The sequence below is a fragment of the Ictidomys tridecemlineatus genome, chromosome 1 (assembly GCF_052094955.1).
Source record: "Ictidomys tridecemlineatus isolate mIctTri1 chromosome 1, mIctTri1.hap1, whole genome shotgun sequence".
Lineage (NCBI taxonomy): Eukaryota > Metazoa > Chordata > Mammalia > Rodentia > Sciuridae > Ictidomys > Ictidomys tridecemlineatus.
In genome coordinates, this window is record NC_135477.1 from 182,638,621 (window position 1) to 182,658,561 (window position 19,941).

The following is a 19,941-nucleotide window of genomic DNA, read 5'->3' on the forward strand; positions in this document are numbered from 1 at the left end:
GCATGAGCTAAACCCAGGCCCACCACATTGCCCAGTTGCAGGGCACATGAAGCTCCTTCTGAGTGTCTTAGTGGACCAGGACTGAGAGGGACAGCACCAGCACCTTTCCAGAAGAAGTCTCCAGGAACTCTTCCCTGCGTGTGAGTGACCTGGTCCTTTCCTACCTCCAGAGGTGAAGGGCTTTGAGGAGCACGCCACGTATGCACTTCATCTTTCGGTTCACAGAAAGTGACCATGTGCATTGTCTCACTTATTCCTCACAGCTACTGTTTAGATAGTAGTTCTGCTGTCTCCATCGTTCAGATGAGGAAACTGAGACACAAGCTAGTCCAAGATCCCACCCTGGGAACTAAAGAGTCAGATTTGCACACACATCTGACTCCTTTCCACTACCACAGACAGCTAAGCTCCCCAAGGAGAGGACATGTCGGAGCTCTGCGACCTTGATCTCTGTGGTCTGGCACTTGACCCTGGATCCAGGGCACTCTGGATCCAGGGGATGTCCCCAAGACCTGCGTGGAGAGGCAGCAGATGCCTCAATACAGTGCCAACACACAGCAGGGAGGCTTCCTTGATGTGGGTAGAGGCGGCCAGTCCTGTGACTGGCAGCTGGGTACAGAGAACTGGCCAAAAAAAAGCCTCGCTTCCTTTGCACATAAAGCCTCCATTCTCAGCCGCACACACTGGCACAGGCACTCAGATCAGAGCTGCAGAGGTCAGACAATGACACAGATGCAGGCGAGAGCCAGTTTGCTTTCTCAATGCAAAACCCAGACAACGCTTGAGACACACACACACACACACACACACACACACACACACACACACGTGCGCGTTTCATACGAACTGGCATTTTTTATAGGGAAAGCTGAGATTTCTTGTGCCATAATTTGGGGGTCAGATGCCAAGGAGAAGTCTCTGTGAAGACAGCTCTATAACCTGTGTCCCAACTGAAAATACAGCCCACTCCCCGCCACAATTTGCATCTGTCCAGCAAATTGTTCCTTGTCTACCTCTCCATTGTTGACATCTTCTAGTGGCCATCCTGGGTCAGCTACTGATGAGAGATAGAACCCCTCTCCAAGGACTCAGAGTCAGGTAGAGAAGCAAGGAGAGAAAGCCAACAAGAAAATAAGGGACCACAGAGGTAAAGTGGAAATGCAGTCCTGGGCCATCTGATGATACTTCAGTCAACCATAGGTTATGCATATGACAGTGGTCTCAGAAGATGATACTAACACGGAAAAACTCCCAGCTCCTAGAGATGCCAATGTTGTAATGTCTCAGCGCAGCGCATCCCCGGTCATTTAAAGGCATAGCATGTGTGATCATAAGCAGTGCCTGGCTCTTGACAGTAGTGATAAATGACTGTGGTTCTAATTTATGTACTCACTATACTATGCTTTTTATCACTATTTGAGAGTATACATCTTCTGCTTACAAAAAGAAAGTTTACTACAAAGCAGCATGTTGTGCTCACTTGCCACAGCTTAGATTCACTGCCTCTCTTGGTTGCGGGGAGAGGCTGCATGGAGGACTGACGAGACCGTCTAGGTTTACGTGAGTGCATCTGATGTTCCAATAACAAAACCTCCTGGAGATGACCTTCTCAAAACCGTGAGGCCACGCATAAAGCCACAAAGCGGGATGAGATGGGTGGAACTTGTGGTAACTTTCCAGATATTAATGACACTGGAAGGGGAAAGCAAATTGCTGGAACATGGGCCACACCTCTCATCATAATCCTCATGGGCCATGGAGTCCACGTGGGACCGAATCTGATTCCATGGTGGTGCCCTCAGTGCTCTCTGTTCCCGTTGGCCTTTTGTGGCCAAAGTGTCCAGGTATAAGTGTGATTTCCATCAGGCAAGATTCCTATGCAAATCTAATACTTCATTTGTGGCTTAGTCAAAGCAATAGTGATCTAACTAGTCCAACAACGGAAACTGAGCAATCTTACTACACGCACGGTGATAGGCAAGGTAAGACTATTGCCAAGGAAATTTTGACAATGCAGTCTAAGTCATCTTCAGAATGTAATGACCCCAGATAGGTGCCATTGGGCTGAGCACAGTTTCCCATGTTAGGAAAGATCTTTGGTGTGCAGATTAGAGGCCTTGGCTAAGTAGCCATCTTTGGGCCCTTTGTCCTTGGAGTACCTGGGGTCTCCTGATTCTCAGTGACCAAAGCACCCCGATTCTATTGGGTTTCCCAGCTATGAAAACAGTAACAATGGAGTAGGTCCCCACTCTGTTTGTGGATGTACCTGCAGGTTCTCCCCCATGCTGTTTCTTTAATTAACCTTCCTACCCCAGAAATAAATACTCCATATCAGAGCTGGGAAGTTCTCTCCAAGACAGGGAACATCTGAGCTGAGACCTTTCCCTTGACAATCTGAACATCAAAACTCAATCAAGCGTTCCTAGTCATTGCTTAGATCCCTATTTCCAAAGTGATCTAGCCCAACAAGCCACTAAAGTAACATCCAAATATTATCTTGCAAAGCAAGCAAGAAAGAAATATAAAAATCAGGCTACTTCATCATTTGTCTCTCATGAACACATTTTATGAATATTTTCTTTAAAAGATTAATCTGCTGAGGACTTGGAAAAAAAAACGTATTTGTGTGCATTCATTAAGCCTTCAACTTTGAAGCACATTCTGGGATTAATTATTTTTTAACAAACTAATCAGCATGTTTCATTCATAAATTGGGATTTATCAGTATAGCACATGAAAGGAGAGAACATATTATTATTTTAATTTGGTTAATATACAAAAATGTGCTGTGTTCCTAATGACCTGCTTTCGCTAAATAGAGGCAGGCTGCAAATAGTAGCGGCTTTTGTTAATGAGGGTGCTGGCTCCCAGCCCCAGCTGCTGCACTAGACACTGGGTTTGCACCCTGACCTATTAGAACATGTGCTCCTCCCTCAAAAACTAAAGGCCTCCTGTTTGTTTTGCTAATAGAGCCAGTGACGCCTGCTTTGTCAGTGTGAGGAGGAGGCCTCCAAGCTGGGCTGGGGGCGCTGTGATCAGGGCTATTCACTTTTGCTGGTTATAATCCACTCACACACTCCCTAAAGCTGCGAGAGTAAGGTCTAGGCTGGGCGTGTAGCTCAGTGGTACAGAGTGTGCTTGGCAGGCAGAAGACCCTGGGTCTCATCCCCAACACCAAAAGGAAAAAAAAAAAAAAAAAAGAGTAAGGCCCAGCTTCACAACTGTGAGATGCCACTCTAACCTAGTGACCCGGTCTTCTCCCGCCCTGGAGTGCCTGCTGTCCAGTGTGCAGCTTGTCTGCCTTGCTCAGAAGTTTCCGGCTCTGAAGTCCTCTGACAAAGGGATTTCTTTATCAGCCCAACCCAATTATCCCACTTGCTCCTGCATCTCCTCCTTGCTTCTGGGTTGTTCCTATACACTTGGATTTAGAGCCACTGAACCAGGAACCCAGGGTCACACAGTCTATCAAGGAGCCTGGATTATGTCCTCAGCCCCTCCAAACATGGAGGCCAGTTTGGAACTGGAATCTTCCGGCCCCCTCTGGCCTACAGAACTGCTCTGGCCTCACCTAAAGTGCAGCTGAGGAGGGGTGGGGGCAGGAATCACCGCTGGCCTTTCTATGACACACTGGAGCAGGGTCCAGTCGCATTCTTTCTGTCCAACCCTGGAGCCAGCCTGCCGAGGTCTCCACCCGGGACATCCTGATGTGGCACATTCTACAGCCAGGCGGTGCTTTGTGTGTGTGTGTGTGTGTGTGTGTGTGTGTGTGTGTGCTTTTGTGTGTTTTAAAAGAGAACATTTCCTCTTCTGGTTTCTTTTTCTTTTTTTTTTTTAAATTTTCTCTGGAGAAGCTATTTTTAAATTATGAAAGAAATACACATGCTCAATGGAGAAAATTTAGAAAGAGCAGAAAACTGTCCATTAGAAGTTGATCTGCAAGAGACAGCCAGCAGGCAGGACATTTGGAGTGCTGCCCGCCAGCCCCTGCGACTGTGGCGGAACAGGTGGGCTCAGGCAGGGGGAGCAGCCGGGGCTTCCCCCTAAAGCTCTGGGTGGATCTGAACCAATTCTAAAGCAAGAGGAAAAAATGGTGCTATATTTTAAATGTGTAATACAACAATCAGTCACATGATAAATGGCAAGAGTGCATCTATGATTGTGCATAACTGAATTTAAAATCTCTCTCTGCTCTTTGCATAACTGCATTTAGAGATCATGTCAAAAATGTAAATCAATGGACACAATGACGGGTCAAATGGCTTTCCCGAATCCCTGCTCTCCCCAGGGTCTTTCGTATACACATCACGTTTCTATCATATATCTGGGATTATATCACCTTTGCATTTTTATACTCCTCCTTAATATTATTTTCCTAGCCTTTTCCAAATCTGTAAAAATTCTTCTACAAGATTCAATGGGACCCCAGCATTTCACTTGGTAGACTTACCATGTCGTCTTCACCCATTAGTAAACTGTTTATATTGTTCTTGCTTTTTTTTTTCCTTGCCATTATGAATAATACCACATCCAACATATTTCTATGAAAATCATGGTGACTAACTGGGGTTGTTTCCTCTGGATGGATTCCTAAAAGGAAAATTACTAGGTCAAGGGTAGGAACATTTTCATGTTGCTCAATTTGTTCCCAAACAGGTGGCACTGATTTACCCTGAAAGTTAGACACTTTCTTTATTTTAATTAATCTTTAATTGCACAAGAGATTCATAGAGTACATTCTTCTTGAGAAGGAAGGAAGGCCCATGTCTCTTTTCTGTCATTTCTTCCAGTCTCTGAATCCCTTGGAGGTAGCTACGGTTTTCAGTCTGATGGAAGACGCTGGCAAGGCTTTACCTAGTTACCTGAGTTCTTACTTGAAATTATGCAGCTATGAACTAATAAAAACCTACATCTCTCTTAATGATAGAAAACCTGGATTTTTCACACAGGTGGTATCATTGCATATGTACTCTATAACTTTGTTCTTTTAATACGTTTGTCTTAGAGATTGTGCCCTAAATTTCCATACATTTCCACAGGATAGACACAGACCACTCTACCTAGCCATTTCTTCGTGCATACAGACTGGGGTTCATGCCAAATCTTTTCATTTTTACAAAGAGTGCTGCCAAGTCTACCCTTTTACATGAACAAATTATTTAGACAAGTTAAAAAAACAAATAAACAAACAAACAAACACTTGTCTCCTTTTCTACTTAAGCTTGTTTTGTTCCACTTCTTCTTCCTTACTTAAAACTAAATAGTTGACTTTCTGGGTCTTGGGCTGTGCACACTAATCTTCATCAATGTTGCCAAATTGTGCAGAATGCTTTCCGTTACTTTTGTAGGGATTAGAATGCTTTGGATTTAGGCTTAATTATCAAGGATGTAATCTTGAAGGGTTTTGTCATGTCGGATGTCCCCCAAAGGTCTCTGCATACTTTCATCCATTGCTCCACCCATCTCCAACACTGTGGGCCCCCGTGTGGCCTCTGACCTGTGGCACACAGCCAGCTGGGTGGATGTGACACTCTCCCCTTCACCAGCCCCATCCTCTTGAGCCCCGATCAGACACCTGATTCCCTTCGGCACCTGCCAAGCCCCTGCTCGTCTTTCCAGATAGCACTCGAGTGTCCCTCCTTGGAAGCCCTCCCTGGAGACCAGGCAGAGCAAGGCAGCCTCATGCCAGTGTCCCCATGGCACCTGTGTTTATTGGCTTTGATACTTGTTGCAGTAGCAATGTAGCCATCCCTCTCTTGTTCGAATGGGTGATCTGGGCCTCTCCATGGGGCACGGCATTTGGCCATGTTGTGGACCTTGGCAATGACAAGCACATTCTTATGGCTGTCTGTCAGCCTTCGAGGGAAAGGGACCAGCTTATGCAGGTCTCTCCGTAGACGGCTTAACACAGAAAGGCCGTAAGCAAGCAAAAAACAAGAAACATTAGGTGACTAATTATTGGATCTCCATGGTGAGGAGCTTGATAAAAACTAATGAATAATTGGTAACAGACTCCTGTGCAAAAAAATAAGAACCCTTTCCACGTCTCTGGGAAGTATCTATAACATTCCTCACTTCAATATTTCTTCATGAAGTCTACAGGCTTTTTATGCAACTTATCTTTTTTAATGCATCACAGGAAACGATAAACTGAAAAACCTCCTCAAACAGTTGGAATGTGGTATCTTTATTGTCATAAATCTCTGAGTAGGATCTCAACTATGAAAAGAAATGTATGAAAAAAGACTGGAAATAAGTCTATCAAAACTAGAGAAGTCGGGCTAGGAGTGAATTTCTCTTCTTCTTTTTACATTTTTAACATTTTCAGACTCTTTTGCCGTGTATAGGAATTTATTTTTAGTCATAGAAACAGAAACAATGTTTTTCAGTCATTTAATCAGGTTTCTAAGGAGAAAATTGTAAGTGCTCTGTGATGTGCATGCATATGTGACAAGAGAAAATAATTCCAAGAGAACTAACCAAAATTTTCAACCTTCATATTAGATAGTCACTCATTCAGTACCAACCAGGTTCCTAGGATGAGCTGGGGATTATACTGGGGCAGAGTGTATGGTGGTAAATAGTCAGATACAATCCTTGACTGCACAAAGCTTCCAGTCTAGAAAGAGCCAAGAGGGACTGGGGTTGTGGTTCAGCCATAGAGCGCTTGCCTTGCACGTGCGAGACCCTGGGTTCCATCCTCAGCACCACATAAAAAAAAATAAATGAATAAAATAAGATATTGTGTCCAACTACAACTAAAAAGTAAATATTAAAAAAGAAAGAGAGAGAAAGAAAGAGCCAAGAAATACAATACCAAGGTGGCCAGGCATGAAGGAGAAAGGAGTCCAATCCACTAGCAGGCCACCTCACGATTCCCAGAACACCCAAAGACACAGGGAAAGACTACAAATGGGTGCCCACTCTGGTATGTCCAAACACATAGGAAATGGTTCCAAAAAGGGGTTGGATGCTGAAATCTAAGGATGCCCAGAAGTCCCTTTAGTAAATTAGCATACTAATTGTGTATAATCTATCTCCTTCCTCTCTCTACTTTAAATCAGCTCTAAATGACTTATGATACATAATACAGTGCAGGTACCATGTGAATAGTTGGCATTGTTTACAGATCATGACAAGAAAAAGTCTGTATGTGTTCACTCCAGACACAATTTGTTTTCCAAATATTTTTGATCCATGGTGGGTTAAACCCAGGGATACAGAGGGCCAAGAAATGCAATAAGTTTCTATGCTCTATCTATGGTTGTGTGACCTTAGGGGAAGGAAAGAATATTAGTCGTCTATTTACATGTTGTTTGATCACTGGTTTTGAAAATGATATTCTCTAGTTCTTTAATGTCACTTGACCCCATAAATAAATGATGATAGGGCTCCATGGCTGCATGTATGTTTGAGTTTCATGAGTCCTCTGCTCTCCAGCAGAAATCCGGTTTACGTGGCATCTTCTAGGACTGGGCATGTCCCCATGAGCAGGTGTTTCCACCCTGTGTCTCTGGCCGCCATCTACCTGAGGCAGGTGCTCTCCCTGCACTGTGGGAATGCTGCTGCCCCCAGCTCTGGATGAGCTGCCACTTCCAGAATCTTCTCCATATCCACAGGGCCTACCAGAGTCCATTGTACGCAGACACCTAGAGCACTTTGTTTGTTCTGAACTGAGTTCACTGGCGTTTGGCTCTCTCTGCTCACCTATGTCTCCCTAGTCAAAAATTAATTATGGTAGCTGACATTTCTTGGGCTTAGCCTTCGCACTCTGCTGAGAGCTCTCAGGATCTGACCTCACCTAATCCCCCAACAAGCCGCTCAACCACTTTCATTCTCATTTTCCAGGTGTAGAAACTGAGGCTCAGAGAGTAAAAAGTCCTTGTCATAAGTTACCAGGCTGGCAAGTGGCAGAGGTGGGACTGAATCCATCTTGCCTGAATCGAAAGGTCTCTGAGTACTTTCCTGAATGTCCTCGAGCCAAGAGTACACAGGGGACATCTCTTATGGTGATCACTGGACATCTGTTGGAGCCACTCTGCTTTTATTTCAGAGTGTATTTGGAAAAAAGTAATGATAGCATTAACTTTCTGGCATGTCACATTGATTTTTCTATTTATATCAGAGAAACAAAATATTCCTTTTAACTTATTTACTGAAATTCTAAAACACTGAGTCCATTTATAAATAGCGTTCAGTGGATACCAACCAAGATAATACAATAACACAACACAAATTATTTATTTGAATATATAAAAATGACTAGATTCTGAAAAACACTTGACTCAGAATGGCATATGGATTTGAAAGAAATATGTGAGCACACAGGCACACAATGAAACTAACTTTTAAATTCTCTCCATGGGCTTTTTTTTTTTAAGAGAGAGAGAGAGAGAGAGAGAGAGAGAGAGAGAGAGAGAGAGAGAGAGAGTTAGTTTTAATATTTATTTTTTAGTTTTTGGCGGATACAACATCTTTGTATGTGGTGCTGAGGATCGAACCCGGGCCGCATACATGCCAGGCGAGCGTGCTACCGCTTGAGCCACATCCCCAGCCCCACACCATGGGCTTATGAATGTGCAGAATGTTGATTTAAAAATCGCATGCCAGGCTGGGCACAGCAAATCCCAGCTGCTCCGGAGGCTGTGGCAGGAGGATCTCAAATTTGAGGCCAGTCTGGGCAACTGTCTCACAATCAAAAAATAAAAAGGGGGTGGGGATTTAGCTCTGCCTTCATTCCCCAGTACCAAATAAATAAATAAAATAAAATGACATCTCAGACCCCACCTAATGAAGACTCTCAGCAGGCTCTACACTTCTAAATTTGAAGCATGTTTATTTCTTTTTCCCCCTCTCTATTTTTGGAACTTAAATAGCTGAATGGATTTTTAAAAAATTGCCTCTAAATAAAAAATGAGCTAGGGGCCTGGAGCTTCCTCTGCCTCATTTCAACTCAGCGCAAATGGTGAATTACAGCACCCCTGGACATAGTGGTTTCTAACTACCAAGCTGCCAGGCTTTTAAATAACAGCAGCACAGAGAAGTGTGGCCATAATGCTACCTATTTCCCTTGCTAAATTATTTATGCATTTATTATATTTTACATGAGCCATTGAACATGAAGGTACTTCTGTGGGGACTAGGTCATTTCAAGAAGCCCATTACTGAGAATCAACTCAACTATATTAGAAACCGGCACATCCACTTGTACGTGGTAATGCTCATTAATATTAGATAATTACTGCCTCTGCAGTAGTTTTGGGGTGGTGATAACTTTATGTGTATGTATGTGCACGCAGGCACTATCCAATGACTCCAAGGCAATCCATTTCATTAAGGAGCTGTTTAACATGGAGGGTACATCAATAAAGACGAGCTTAATGCAGTCCTCAAAAGTACCTAGGACAGCACGGCCAAATGAAGCTATTACCCTGCATAATGTGTTTTATGCAAGATTGAAATGGTTTACTGTTTATAAAAATCACTCCAGGATTTACAGTGTCTAGCCTCCCGTAAGAGTCTCCATGTGTAAAAGTTTTATGTCAACGGGAACTTCACACCTGCTATCGGGAAGTTGCTGTGTTCTCCCCAAACACACAGAACAACAATCAAATTGAGAGTCCTATTTGTAAAATGGCCCAAAATGTGCTTGCTTCTAAATTCAACCTGATAGGTATTACTATGGACTTACTTGTGACTTGTCTAGAAGAAAGAAAACAAGTAATTCAACTTGAAGTCAGTGAACGCTCAGTGAAGGCCTACTGTGTGCGGGGCACAATGCCAGGGACAGGGCACTGAAGGGAGAAAAGAAGAGTTCCTGAGCAGCAGGAGCCTCTGCAGAGGGTGACATCTAACAGCCTGGAACGTAGCAGTCCATCCGTCGTGAAGCTGAGGGTCAACACCAGCTGCAGGGAAGGTACCGCCTCTGCATGGTGGTCACAGCCCATTGGAGGAAGGACATTTGAAAAGCAGAAAGGCCCACAGTCCTTGAGAGGCCAGCAGGGGAGGCTCTGCTGACCCCTCAAGTGCTCTCCCCTCTCCTTGCTAGAGTATGTGATTCCATCCATGTTTCAGGTAGGGATCTTTAGGAAGGTGGGCCCGGGTCAGGTCTAGATCAAAGCTCATGGGCCAGTCCTGAGCAAGAAGTGTGTGTTGGTGGGCCTTAGGAAAAGACCTGCCCTCCCTGATCAGGACAAAGCTCATGACTAGAAACTCTAGGCTCTTGGTAGTCCTCTGTCCCTCGCTTCTGAAGGCCACTGTACAGTGACTAGGATTGGAGCCCCAGAGATTCCCACCAGCTGCCTCTTGCCTTCTTTTCAGGGGCTCTTATCAATGAGATAGATCCCCAGCCCTTTTTATTTTATTTATTTTTTTTATTTTGAGACTTTCTAAGTTGTTTAGGGCCTTGCTAAGCTGCTGAGACTGGCCTTGAACTTGCCATCCTCTGCTGGGATTACAGGAGTGTGCCCTCTCGAGTGCTCTCAATGGGTAAGAGAAACAACCTCAGACAGCGCCCGGTACTGGGGCTCATGCCTTCTGTTATCTGCTGCTAGAGCACCTAGGACTGGCTGGGAGGGGGTTGTGGAAATAAGTTTTCCAGGGTGCTTGGAGCCACGCTCTGGAGACGGCAGAGATGGTGTGGAAATGTCAGGCAGGTGCCAGGTTGACCAGGGCCCAAGGCCATGGCAGAAGAGTCTGGCAATGATTTCCAAACAACAGGTGCTCTCTCAGTGGGGGACACGACCGAGATGACTTCTGGGGCACAGATCAAGCAGTGCAGGAGGCTGAAGCACACGGTGAGAAATGCAGTTCCTCCTCGTCCTTAGTCCTTCTCTTCACACGCAGGAGACTTTTCAGATTGGGGCTAGAACATCTTTAAGGCTCATTTCTAAACTCATTCATCTTTCCTTTCAAAAAAAAGAGGAAGAAGGTCCCAGATTCAGGGACTTGGTGTAGGCGGAGGGCAACAGCAGTGTTTTGTTTTCATGTTTATGTCTATGTTTGGTTATGAAAAGTGATACTGGATTTTGATTTGGGGTGGGGAATCAAGTTTCTTTGAATGTATGCCTATTCTAAAATGTTTTAAAGAGCAAGCCGGCTTTCAGAAAAAAAATGTCAAGTGGCAGGGTAGAAGCTACACCAATGTGACAAGACCTGTAATGCTGAAGTGAAAATCACTGAAGTCTGAAGAGCATAATCGAGTCCATCAGGGAGCTACCGGAAGCACTGTTTTCAATGGAGTCATGTAATTAGCCTCCCTGTTAAAAAGACTCAGGCCAGGCCTAGCTCAGAGGTGAGTCTTTTTAACAGGGAGGTTAAAAAGGTGGTGTTTGCAAAAAAAAAAAAAAAACAGATGAGAAACAATTAAACTGGAATCAAGGCAGGAGATGGGGAGGAAAAGGAGAGACTTGGGGACCAACTGTAAGAGGACGGAGAAAGAGAGAAGGTGGAGTTTGGGACAACTCTTAAATTTGGCTTGGGTGATCAAGAGGATGAATCATGGCACCTTTAAATGAGCCGCAGCAGACAGGAGGACTATGGCTGGGAGGGAGGGAGGGACAGGGGTGCAGCTGGCCAGGCAGAGCTGATGCACTTTGTTGACCATGGCTCTTGGAGTGCGTTCACCAAATCAGCTGCACCTGGAAACTTGATCTCAATGCATATTCTTGGTTTGTCCATAGCCTTTTGTTACAGTTTGGATCTTAGTGTCTCCCAAAGGCCCAGGTGCCAAAGGCTTGGTTACCAATTTGTCACACTATTAGGAGTTGTGGGACCTTTAAGAGGTGGAGCCTACTGAGAGGAGGTTGGGTGACCTAATGGGATTTTAAGGGCTTGGCCCCCTTCCTTTGCTTTTTACTTCCCAGCTACCATGAGGTGAGCAGCTCCCCTGCCATATTCTCTCACCCTACATCCTGTGTCACCATAGGCCCAAAGCAACAGGACTAAGCAACCGTGGACTGAATCTTTTGAAACCATGAGTCAAAATAAACCTTTCCATCTTATAAGTTAATTTTCTCAGGTATCTTGTCACAATGATGGAAAGCTGACAACAGTTTAGTGAATCAGAAATTCTAGTCTAGTTCAACTAGTTCTCCAGGTGACTCAGACACATGTTAAGATTCAAGGGTCACTGGACAGGACAAAGAGTTCTGAGGCAAGATATCCAGCCAAACCAGCTGCATTATTTCACACAAGGTCTTTCTCTGGGCCTCAGTTTCCTCAACTGCAAAATGAGGGTGTTGACTTGGCTCTGAGACTCCCTGTAAGTCCCTAAATCTTTCTGGGTTTCAGTGCCCCATCCCCAAGCATCCATCACCTCCTCCTTTGTTAGTATTAGAATCCCAACTTAGCAGTTGTGAGTCCAGAGTAAAGACCAATATCTCATGCCACTAGGTGTAATGGACGTGTGGCCTTTCGTGCAAGGAACATTTTTGTTTTAACCATTCCTATTCCAGTTTTTCTGTGGTACGTTTTCATGAGAAACCCTTTTGAGCCTTATAATTTTATGAAACCATACTATGAGAAAAATGCAAAATACCTTCTATCTTGGGGGACAGGGCCTAGGAATCTGAATTTGATGAGTTTCCCTGGGTATAAGGCTCCCTAAAGATTGAGGTTGAGCAGTTAGAAATCACTTCTTACCATCGTTTCCTAGTAACATACATATTCCAAGAACACGGAGCAAGAGATTTGGACATAAAAGGGAAGAATCATTTTTAGTGGGTTTCTTTTCTTTTTAAAAACATAGAGATGATTTTTTTTTTTTTTTGCTTAATGATTCAAGATGGAAACTTTTTTAGCAGAAACTCTGGCCGTAAGGAAGTCATCCCACAAACGAGCGCCTGTGAGTTTCTAGCTTTGTTGGGGCTACAGTTTTGATCTCCAACCCCCAGCTCTCTGGCCTCTGGACCTGACACCTTCCCTCCATTCTTGGGAAAGCTATTCTTTTCCCATAATTGCAGGTGAAAATCCTCCAGCACAGCTTCAGGGTGTGAGATGGCAGCTGCTTGGTGGCATGGCTGTGGCTTTGATAGAGGAAGTGGAGTGCATCCAGTCAAAATAGCAAGAGGGGTAACCCAGGTCAGCAGCCTGCTCACTTAGGGGGCTGGAGCCGCGGAATGCTCCAAGTCATTCTGCATGATGCACGTCACAGTTTGGAAGGTCAACCTCCCTGGGCCAGCTCACCTAAATCTTTGCCAGGACACAGCCATTTCAAGTGAAGCATGTCCGTGTCCTGGACCTTTCCAAACCAGTTATTCAGTAACGATGCCTTGGAGGACTGGCTTCGCCACTCCCCAGCAAAAGAGCTTGTTAACTGCGGAGTCTATGCAAATGGTAATACCTCAAGTGGGAGGGCAGGAGGAAAACAGTGGTTAAAAGGCAGAGGGCTTGCGCAGGTTGCAAAACAACAAAAGCAGAAAACACAGCCTACAATTAGTTGTTTAAAAAGGGGGTGCTTCCTAAACCCACATGAACACTTTCCAATATTGGAATGGGGTGAAGATGAGAGGTGCAATTTCATAAAACCTGCTTTTAGAACTTGGTTTTGTTTCTGTCCAGCTTGCAGTAATTATGGCAGTAATATTCCAGCTACTCTTGGAAAAGACTATCTTCCAAAAGTAATTCCATCTTTCTCTCTTCCCCTGCCTTCATGGATCTGCCTTTGAATCTGATGTTTTAGAGTCTACCACTACACCAGAATGCTCATTAATGCTGTTAGGCAAAGTAACTGCTGGGTATTAATCTCTTGGAGACTGGACCATTTACCTGTCTGGACCTGTCTTCTCCCTACAGCTCACTAGCTGAAACCAATACCAAGGACACTGTGTCCTTCAATTCAATTACAGAAAGCTCGGGGCCATAATGCTGAAAGGATCCACTGCTTGAAACATTTCTGCATGCAGTGCACATGGGCTCACGCTATTGTGGTGTCTCTTTGTGTCGGGATGCAATGTTTCCTTGTGAACCGCAGCAGGGTCGATTCATCGCCTAGCTCCCATGGGCCACATTCGCAGACCAGTTCTTGTGCCCACTGCATAGCATGGGCAGCCCAGGGTGGTGGCTCAGATTGCCATAGTCATCAGCTAGGCCCTAGTAGCTGGGTGTGGGCCCTTGGAAGAAGGCTGATAGTGTGTGTTCAAGGGCAGTGGAGAGGACATTAGAGCAGGGGTGGAGCAGAGTTCATCCTGTGTGATTACAGGGTGAGGTTTATGTCCTCCACCAGACTTTAAAAGGTCTGGTGGAGAAGGCACTGAGGCTCTGCTTCCGGGGAGGCTCCAGGTTTGGGGCGTGGTTGACCTCAAATCCCAGAGGGGCTGGGAGGCAGCCTACAGGTACAGGCATTCGCCAGCCTACAACTTCTCTGAAGGTGTATTTGTGCACTGGACAGGGAGGGCTTTGTTTTGTTATCTGGTAGCACCCTTAATGTTTGGGCAGAGCTTGCTTTCCCCGTAATCTGAAAGCTTTCTGGTGAGCATGCTCTATGGGAAGGGCTCTCTTCTCCCTGCAGAGTATTCCAGCCAGCACTCATCTGCAACTGGAGATCCCTTTGGAGATCCTAAATGGAGCACTGAATTGTTGTCATGGTTACCATGGGACAGTTTCTGAGGCCAGATATTTTTTCCAAGGAGGGCAGTCCTGGGCTGTGTATCCTGGGTTTCTGAGTGGGCGACAAACCTAAGAGAATTGAATCCCTCTTCCTTCTCTCCTGCCTCCAGTACCAAACAAGGAAACTGACTAATGTATACAGTGATCTTCCTAGCTGCAGCCCGGCCCTGCCCAAACCTACTGTCTGCTGGATTTAGTCCTAGAAGATCAGGCTGACCTGGAAGCACCTGACTGTGGCTCAGGGTGTGGTTCCTTCTCCTACAGATCAAAGACAGGCTCCCAGATTCTGTAGTGCATGTAACTGCTTCTGTGTGAAAATGCTTGTGAAATAATTCTCTGCACTTCATATGCTGTTAGGGAATCCACTTTTTTGAACACCTCCGATCAGCCCAGTACTTCTGTGCCTCTCATATCATTTACAAACCTAGTGAGAGTGGTGGTGGTGGACACACTATCCACGCTTTATGAAGAAGGAAGGTTTGTAGAAGTGATGCCCAGGGCTGCACAATGAGGAAGTAGCAAACCGGAGGTTCAAATTCATGGCTGTTTGGTTCTAAGGTAGTCCCTTTTCCTTCTAAGTCATAGCTGCCACTGTAGCTACTGAGAAGAATTGGTACCTTCAAGAGACCCTCTGCCATCTACTGGGAATCCATCCATTCATTCAATAAACATGTCCGGAGTCTCTCTGTGCCTGATCCACTCCTGGTCACTGGGGCATAAGGACAACTCAGACATAACCTATGCCCTCAAGAAACTAACCTACTGACAACCATCAGTAATATAATTAAAAAAAAAAAAAGAATCTACAAGATGCTAGAGGGAGGGAAGGAGGGGAAATTATTCTGGAGGAAACACCACCTGGCTGAACCAAGTAGGTCTCAAGGCATGTCCAATGGTGGGAAATAAAAACCAAACCAAAACAAACAAACAAACAAACAAACAAACAAAAAACACCAGAGTAATATCCAATCTCTGTGCTCTAGTAACTCATAGAATTACAAAGACAAGACTCATACTTATGATACAATGACAGAGAATCTCTGATTAAGGCCCACACAGGTGAGCTGCATATAGGTGTTGGAGAAATGAAAGACTGAGGCACATAAATTGGGGCCATTGCAGGAAGGATACAGAAATGATAATGAAGGCACTTTTGCTTATAGGATTCTTTTTAAACCCCTATGTCTTTTCCTCATTAATTTTTCCATAGTCATTTCTACACTGATTCCCCCCTCCCCCCTCCCGCTTTGTTTCTTTTTCATTTCCTGCTAAAGGAAAACAATTCTTCAACATTAAGGCTTGTGCCAAGAGCAGAACTATCTCAGGCCTTGATGGTGACCATAATGCTGGGAATGTACAAGATGAAAATGACACTCAGAACTGAGCAGCAAACAACCTACATGATAGAAATTTGAGATGTGAGCCCCAAGTCAAATGGTATAAGAAATGAAATTAATTCAGATTCGAAAATAGAAGCTATCACTTAGGAAAGACTCCATTGTTGCTGTCCGTCCATTCATGTCTTCAGGATTCATTCACTAATGCCTCCTATCTATAATGCCTACTCCTCCAAGATCTCATAGTCCAGCACAGGTCTGGGAGACATAGACTATTACTGTATAGTGTGATAAGCAAGACTGAGATGTGCATAGGCCCGTGGACACGCAAGAGAGAGAATTTAGAAAGCAGAGTTGGTGGCTTTCGAACTGACCTCTAAAACCAGGAGTTTGGCAAGCAGAGATAAGAGTAAAGGACACATAGAAAGGCACTTAAGAGTATACTCAGAGGGAGATGAGGCTTTAAAGATATGCCGCCCACAAGGTGAAAAGGAACCAGACCTAGTCTGGCCTTTATCCTGAGTTAATGTGCAGACATAGAAGATATGAGCAGAGGACCATGATTAAATTTTCCTTTAGGAAATGTCCCTCCGCAATGCGTTAGGCTAGACCAGCACCAGCGAGATGACGGCAGCCACGCTGCTTACCGCAGCTACACCTCTAAGACAGCATGGGAGAGTTGGGGGTGGGGGGTGGGGGATGGTGGTGAGGGGAGAATCCATCACCAGGTCCACATTCTGGGCAAGGACCTACGCAGAGCCGGGTACCGCACAGCTGCTGGGAAGACGCGCTTCCTTATCCTGATCCCTCTGGGGCGGAGCTCGGGCCAGAGCACGTGACGCCTGGGGCACCACCTTTACTAAGGGCAGTCCTCTCGTTCATCGGCCGTTTGGTAGATCTACATTTCGCTCCCCAAAACCTTGACTTTATGCCACAGAATGCGAGAAGCCCATTGTCTCCCAAGTGTCCCTGGATAATCCTCCTTCGGAGCCTGTTTCGGGAAGATAAACATCGAAGGGGCCCTTTGCCCACATAAAAGATGGCGGCTTGCTGCGCCGTCTCTGGGTTGGGGGACAGGTTCTAGGCGCCCGGCCTCACTGGGCGAGGCGCAGACGGAAGGGGCGTCTCTCCAGGCAACTTTTTGACCTTCCTGGGAGGGTCTCCGCGCCCAGGAGGCGGGGCTGGGTCTGCTCGCTAGCAGCGCATTGGTCTTCCGGAAGGTGGGCGGGGCTTAAGCGGCGCCCCACCCCTCCCTCCTCGAACCGGAAGTGTCTCTTGGTCTTTCCAGCTGGTTGTCATTTCACTCGGCTCGGTCCTGAGGAGAAGGACTCAGCCGCGGCTGCTGGACCCGGGCACCGGGAGGCGGCGGCGGCGACAGCAGGGAGGAAGAGGAGGAAGAAGGAAAGGAAAAGAAGAGCCAGGCGGAGTCCGCAACGACGACAGCTGGGACTGCGGGACCTGGGTAGAGCGGCGGCGGCGGCGGCGGCGGCGGCGACAACGACGGCCCAGCAACCGTGAGGAGAAACAAAAGCCTTCTAAATTATAGTTTAAAAAAACCCGGGGGAGCCGAGAGAGCGCCGGGGGGGAGGCCTTTCTCTGTAGTCTACCTGCCGTAGTGGGGTTTTCCTTCCTCCCCGCCCCCCCACCCCTGCGGAGAATCGAACTGGGAGAACTGAACAAACCGCCCCTGGGTCCCATGAGGGAGAAAAACCCCGGAGCCGCAGAGAGGGGAAGAGGCAGCAACCGCAGGACCTGCCCGCTCGCCCCCGTGGTCCGCGCACCCCCGGGCCGCCCGCTCGCCCTGTCCCGCTAACCCCTCCCGATCGCAACCCGAGAGGGGCAGACGCGGGTTTCCAGCCCCTTTCATGGGGGAGAGGAGGCCGGGGGGAGCCCGAGAACAGCGACCACAGCAAGATCTGCACCCGGAGCCTCGGGAACAGCCCCGGAGGCCAGAACTGCGCCCAGCGAAGGAGCAGAGACAGGACCAGGAACAGCAGAAACCTCCCTGCAATCGTCTTTCCATTAGTCAATGCTGATTTCCTCTCCCGCAACCAAGAATTCACCTCCCGCCCCAGATAACCTAATATAATCTATATATATAAATATATAATATATAATGTTCTTAAATTATTCCTGATTTTTTTAACCAAGCTGCCAAGAAGAGAAGAACGTATTCTCCCCCTTAGCACTATTCTAATTTTTATGTGAGTGAATCTAAACTGCTGAGGAAGACCATATGTGATTGTTAAATTATATATATATATATATATACACACATATATATATTTTTACTCCGAGCAATGCTTATTCTTCTACATCCATAGATGCTTGAGAAGCTGTGTTTTTGTCATTCATGTGTATTTTCCTTTGGAAAAAGAAAGCGCCTATTTTACTAACCAAAGACTTGATTTTTACCCTCTTCGTTTTTATTCCCTCCTAGAAATCAGCCCAATTGGATTCATGTCAATATTATAAGAGATTTTTTTAGTTGCTTTTTTTCTTCTTTCAGAGAGAGACCAGAATTCCAAATCAGAGCTACTTAGGGTGATAAGCTACGATCTTTGAGCTAGCTATAAATAAGATATTTCAAGCAAACAAACAAGCGACTTAAATTGGAGTAGAGGAACAAAAACGGTGTGAGACATCAGGTTGTGTTTTTTTTTTTTTTGTGAGATTCTGATCCTAAAAATAATAAATGGGGGATTACGGGTTTGGAGTGCTAGTACAAAGCAATACTGGGAACAAATCTGCTTTTCCAGTCCGATTCCATCCACATCTGCAACCTCCACACCATCACCAGAATGCCACCCCCAACCCTGCTGCTTTTATAAATAATAACACAGCTGCCAATGGCAGCAGTGCTGGGTCAGCTTGGCTCTTTCCTGCTCCAGCTACCCATAACATTCAGGATGAGATCTTGGGGTCAGAAAAAGCCAAAAGTCAGCAACAGGAACAGCAAGACCCTTTAGAGAAGCAGCAGCTCTCCCCGAGTCCAGGTCAGGAAGCTGGAATACTGCCTGAAACAGAGAAGGCAAAGTCTGAAGAAAACCAAGGGGACAGTTCTTCAGAAAACAGCAATGGGAAGGAGAAAATACGAATTGAATCACCAGTTTTGACAGGGTTTGATTATCAAGAAGCCACAGGGCTAGGTACTTCGACCCAACCCTTGACATCGAGTGCATCCTCTCTTACTGGTTTCAGTAACTGGTCAGCAGCCATAGCGCCTTCTTCATCTACAATAATCAATGAGGATGCAAGTTTCTTTCACCAGGGAGGGGTCCCTGCTGCTTCAGCTAATAACGGTGCTCTGTTGTTTCAAAATTTCCCCCATCATGTCAGCCCTGGCTTTGGAGGCAGCTTCTCCCCTCAGATCGGGCCTCTCTCACAGCACCACCCTCACCACCCTCATTTCCAGCATCATCACAGCCAGCATCAACAGCAGAGGAGGTCTCCTGCCAGCCCCCACCCGCCTCCCTTCACACACAGGAGTGCTGCTTTTAACCAGCTGCCTCATTTGGCGAATAATCTTAACAAACCCCCCTCTCCGTGGAGCAGCTACCAGAGTCCCTCTCCAACCCCGTCATCTTCCTGGAGCCCAGGAGGTGGTGGATACGGAGGCTGGGGAGGCTCCCAGGGCCGAGATCACCGCAGAGGGCTGAATGGTGGAATAACACCCCTGAACTCCATCTCACCTTTGAAGAAAAATTTTGCAAGCAATCACATTCAGCTCCAGAAGTATGCTCGTCCCACCTCTGCCTTTGCTCCAAAATCCTGGATGGAAGATAGCTTGAACAGGGCTGACAATATTTTTCCTTTTCCGGTAAGATTATGTTCCATTAATAGATTAAGATGAATAAGGAAATAGCATGGTGTAATATCTCTGGAACTAAAGAGTTCGAATTGTCCATATTCACCTCAGAGCTCTTCTTAGAAAATGAAGCCGTTTCCAGACTTTATCAGAAGAGTGTAATTTGGAACAAAATGTTCAGCTGATTCTTTG

The 19,941-nt window shown here is 45.9% G+C and overlaps 1 protein-coding gene across 4 annotated transcripts in view; it reads left to right on the forward strand.

The window, feature by feature from the left end:
- Nucleotides 1-17,214: 17,214 nt before the first annotated feature.
- Cpeb4 (cytoplasmic polyadenylation element binding protein 4) overlaps nt 17,215-19,941 on the forward strand; it is a 65,706-nt gene continuing 62,979 nt past the window's right edge. For all 4 annotated transcript variants that reach the window (XM_005334108.5, XM_005334109.5, XM_021732328.3 and 1 more), the window contains exon 1: nt 17,215-19,761. In XM_005334108.5, coding sequence (XP_005334165.1) covers nt 18,637-19,761 — 1,125 coding nt within the window. In that variant the 5' untranslated portion in view covers nt 17,215-18,636. The remainder of the gene's footprint in view (nt 19,762-19,941) is intronic.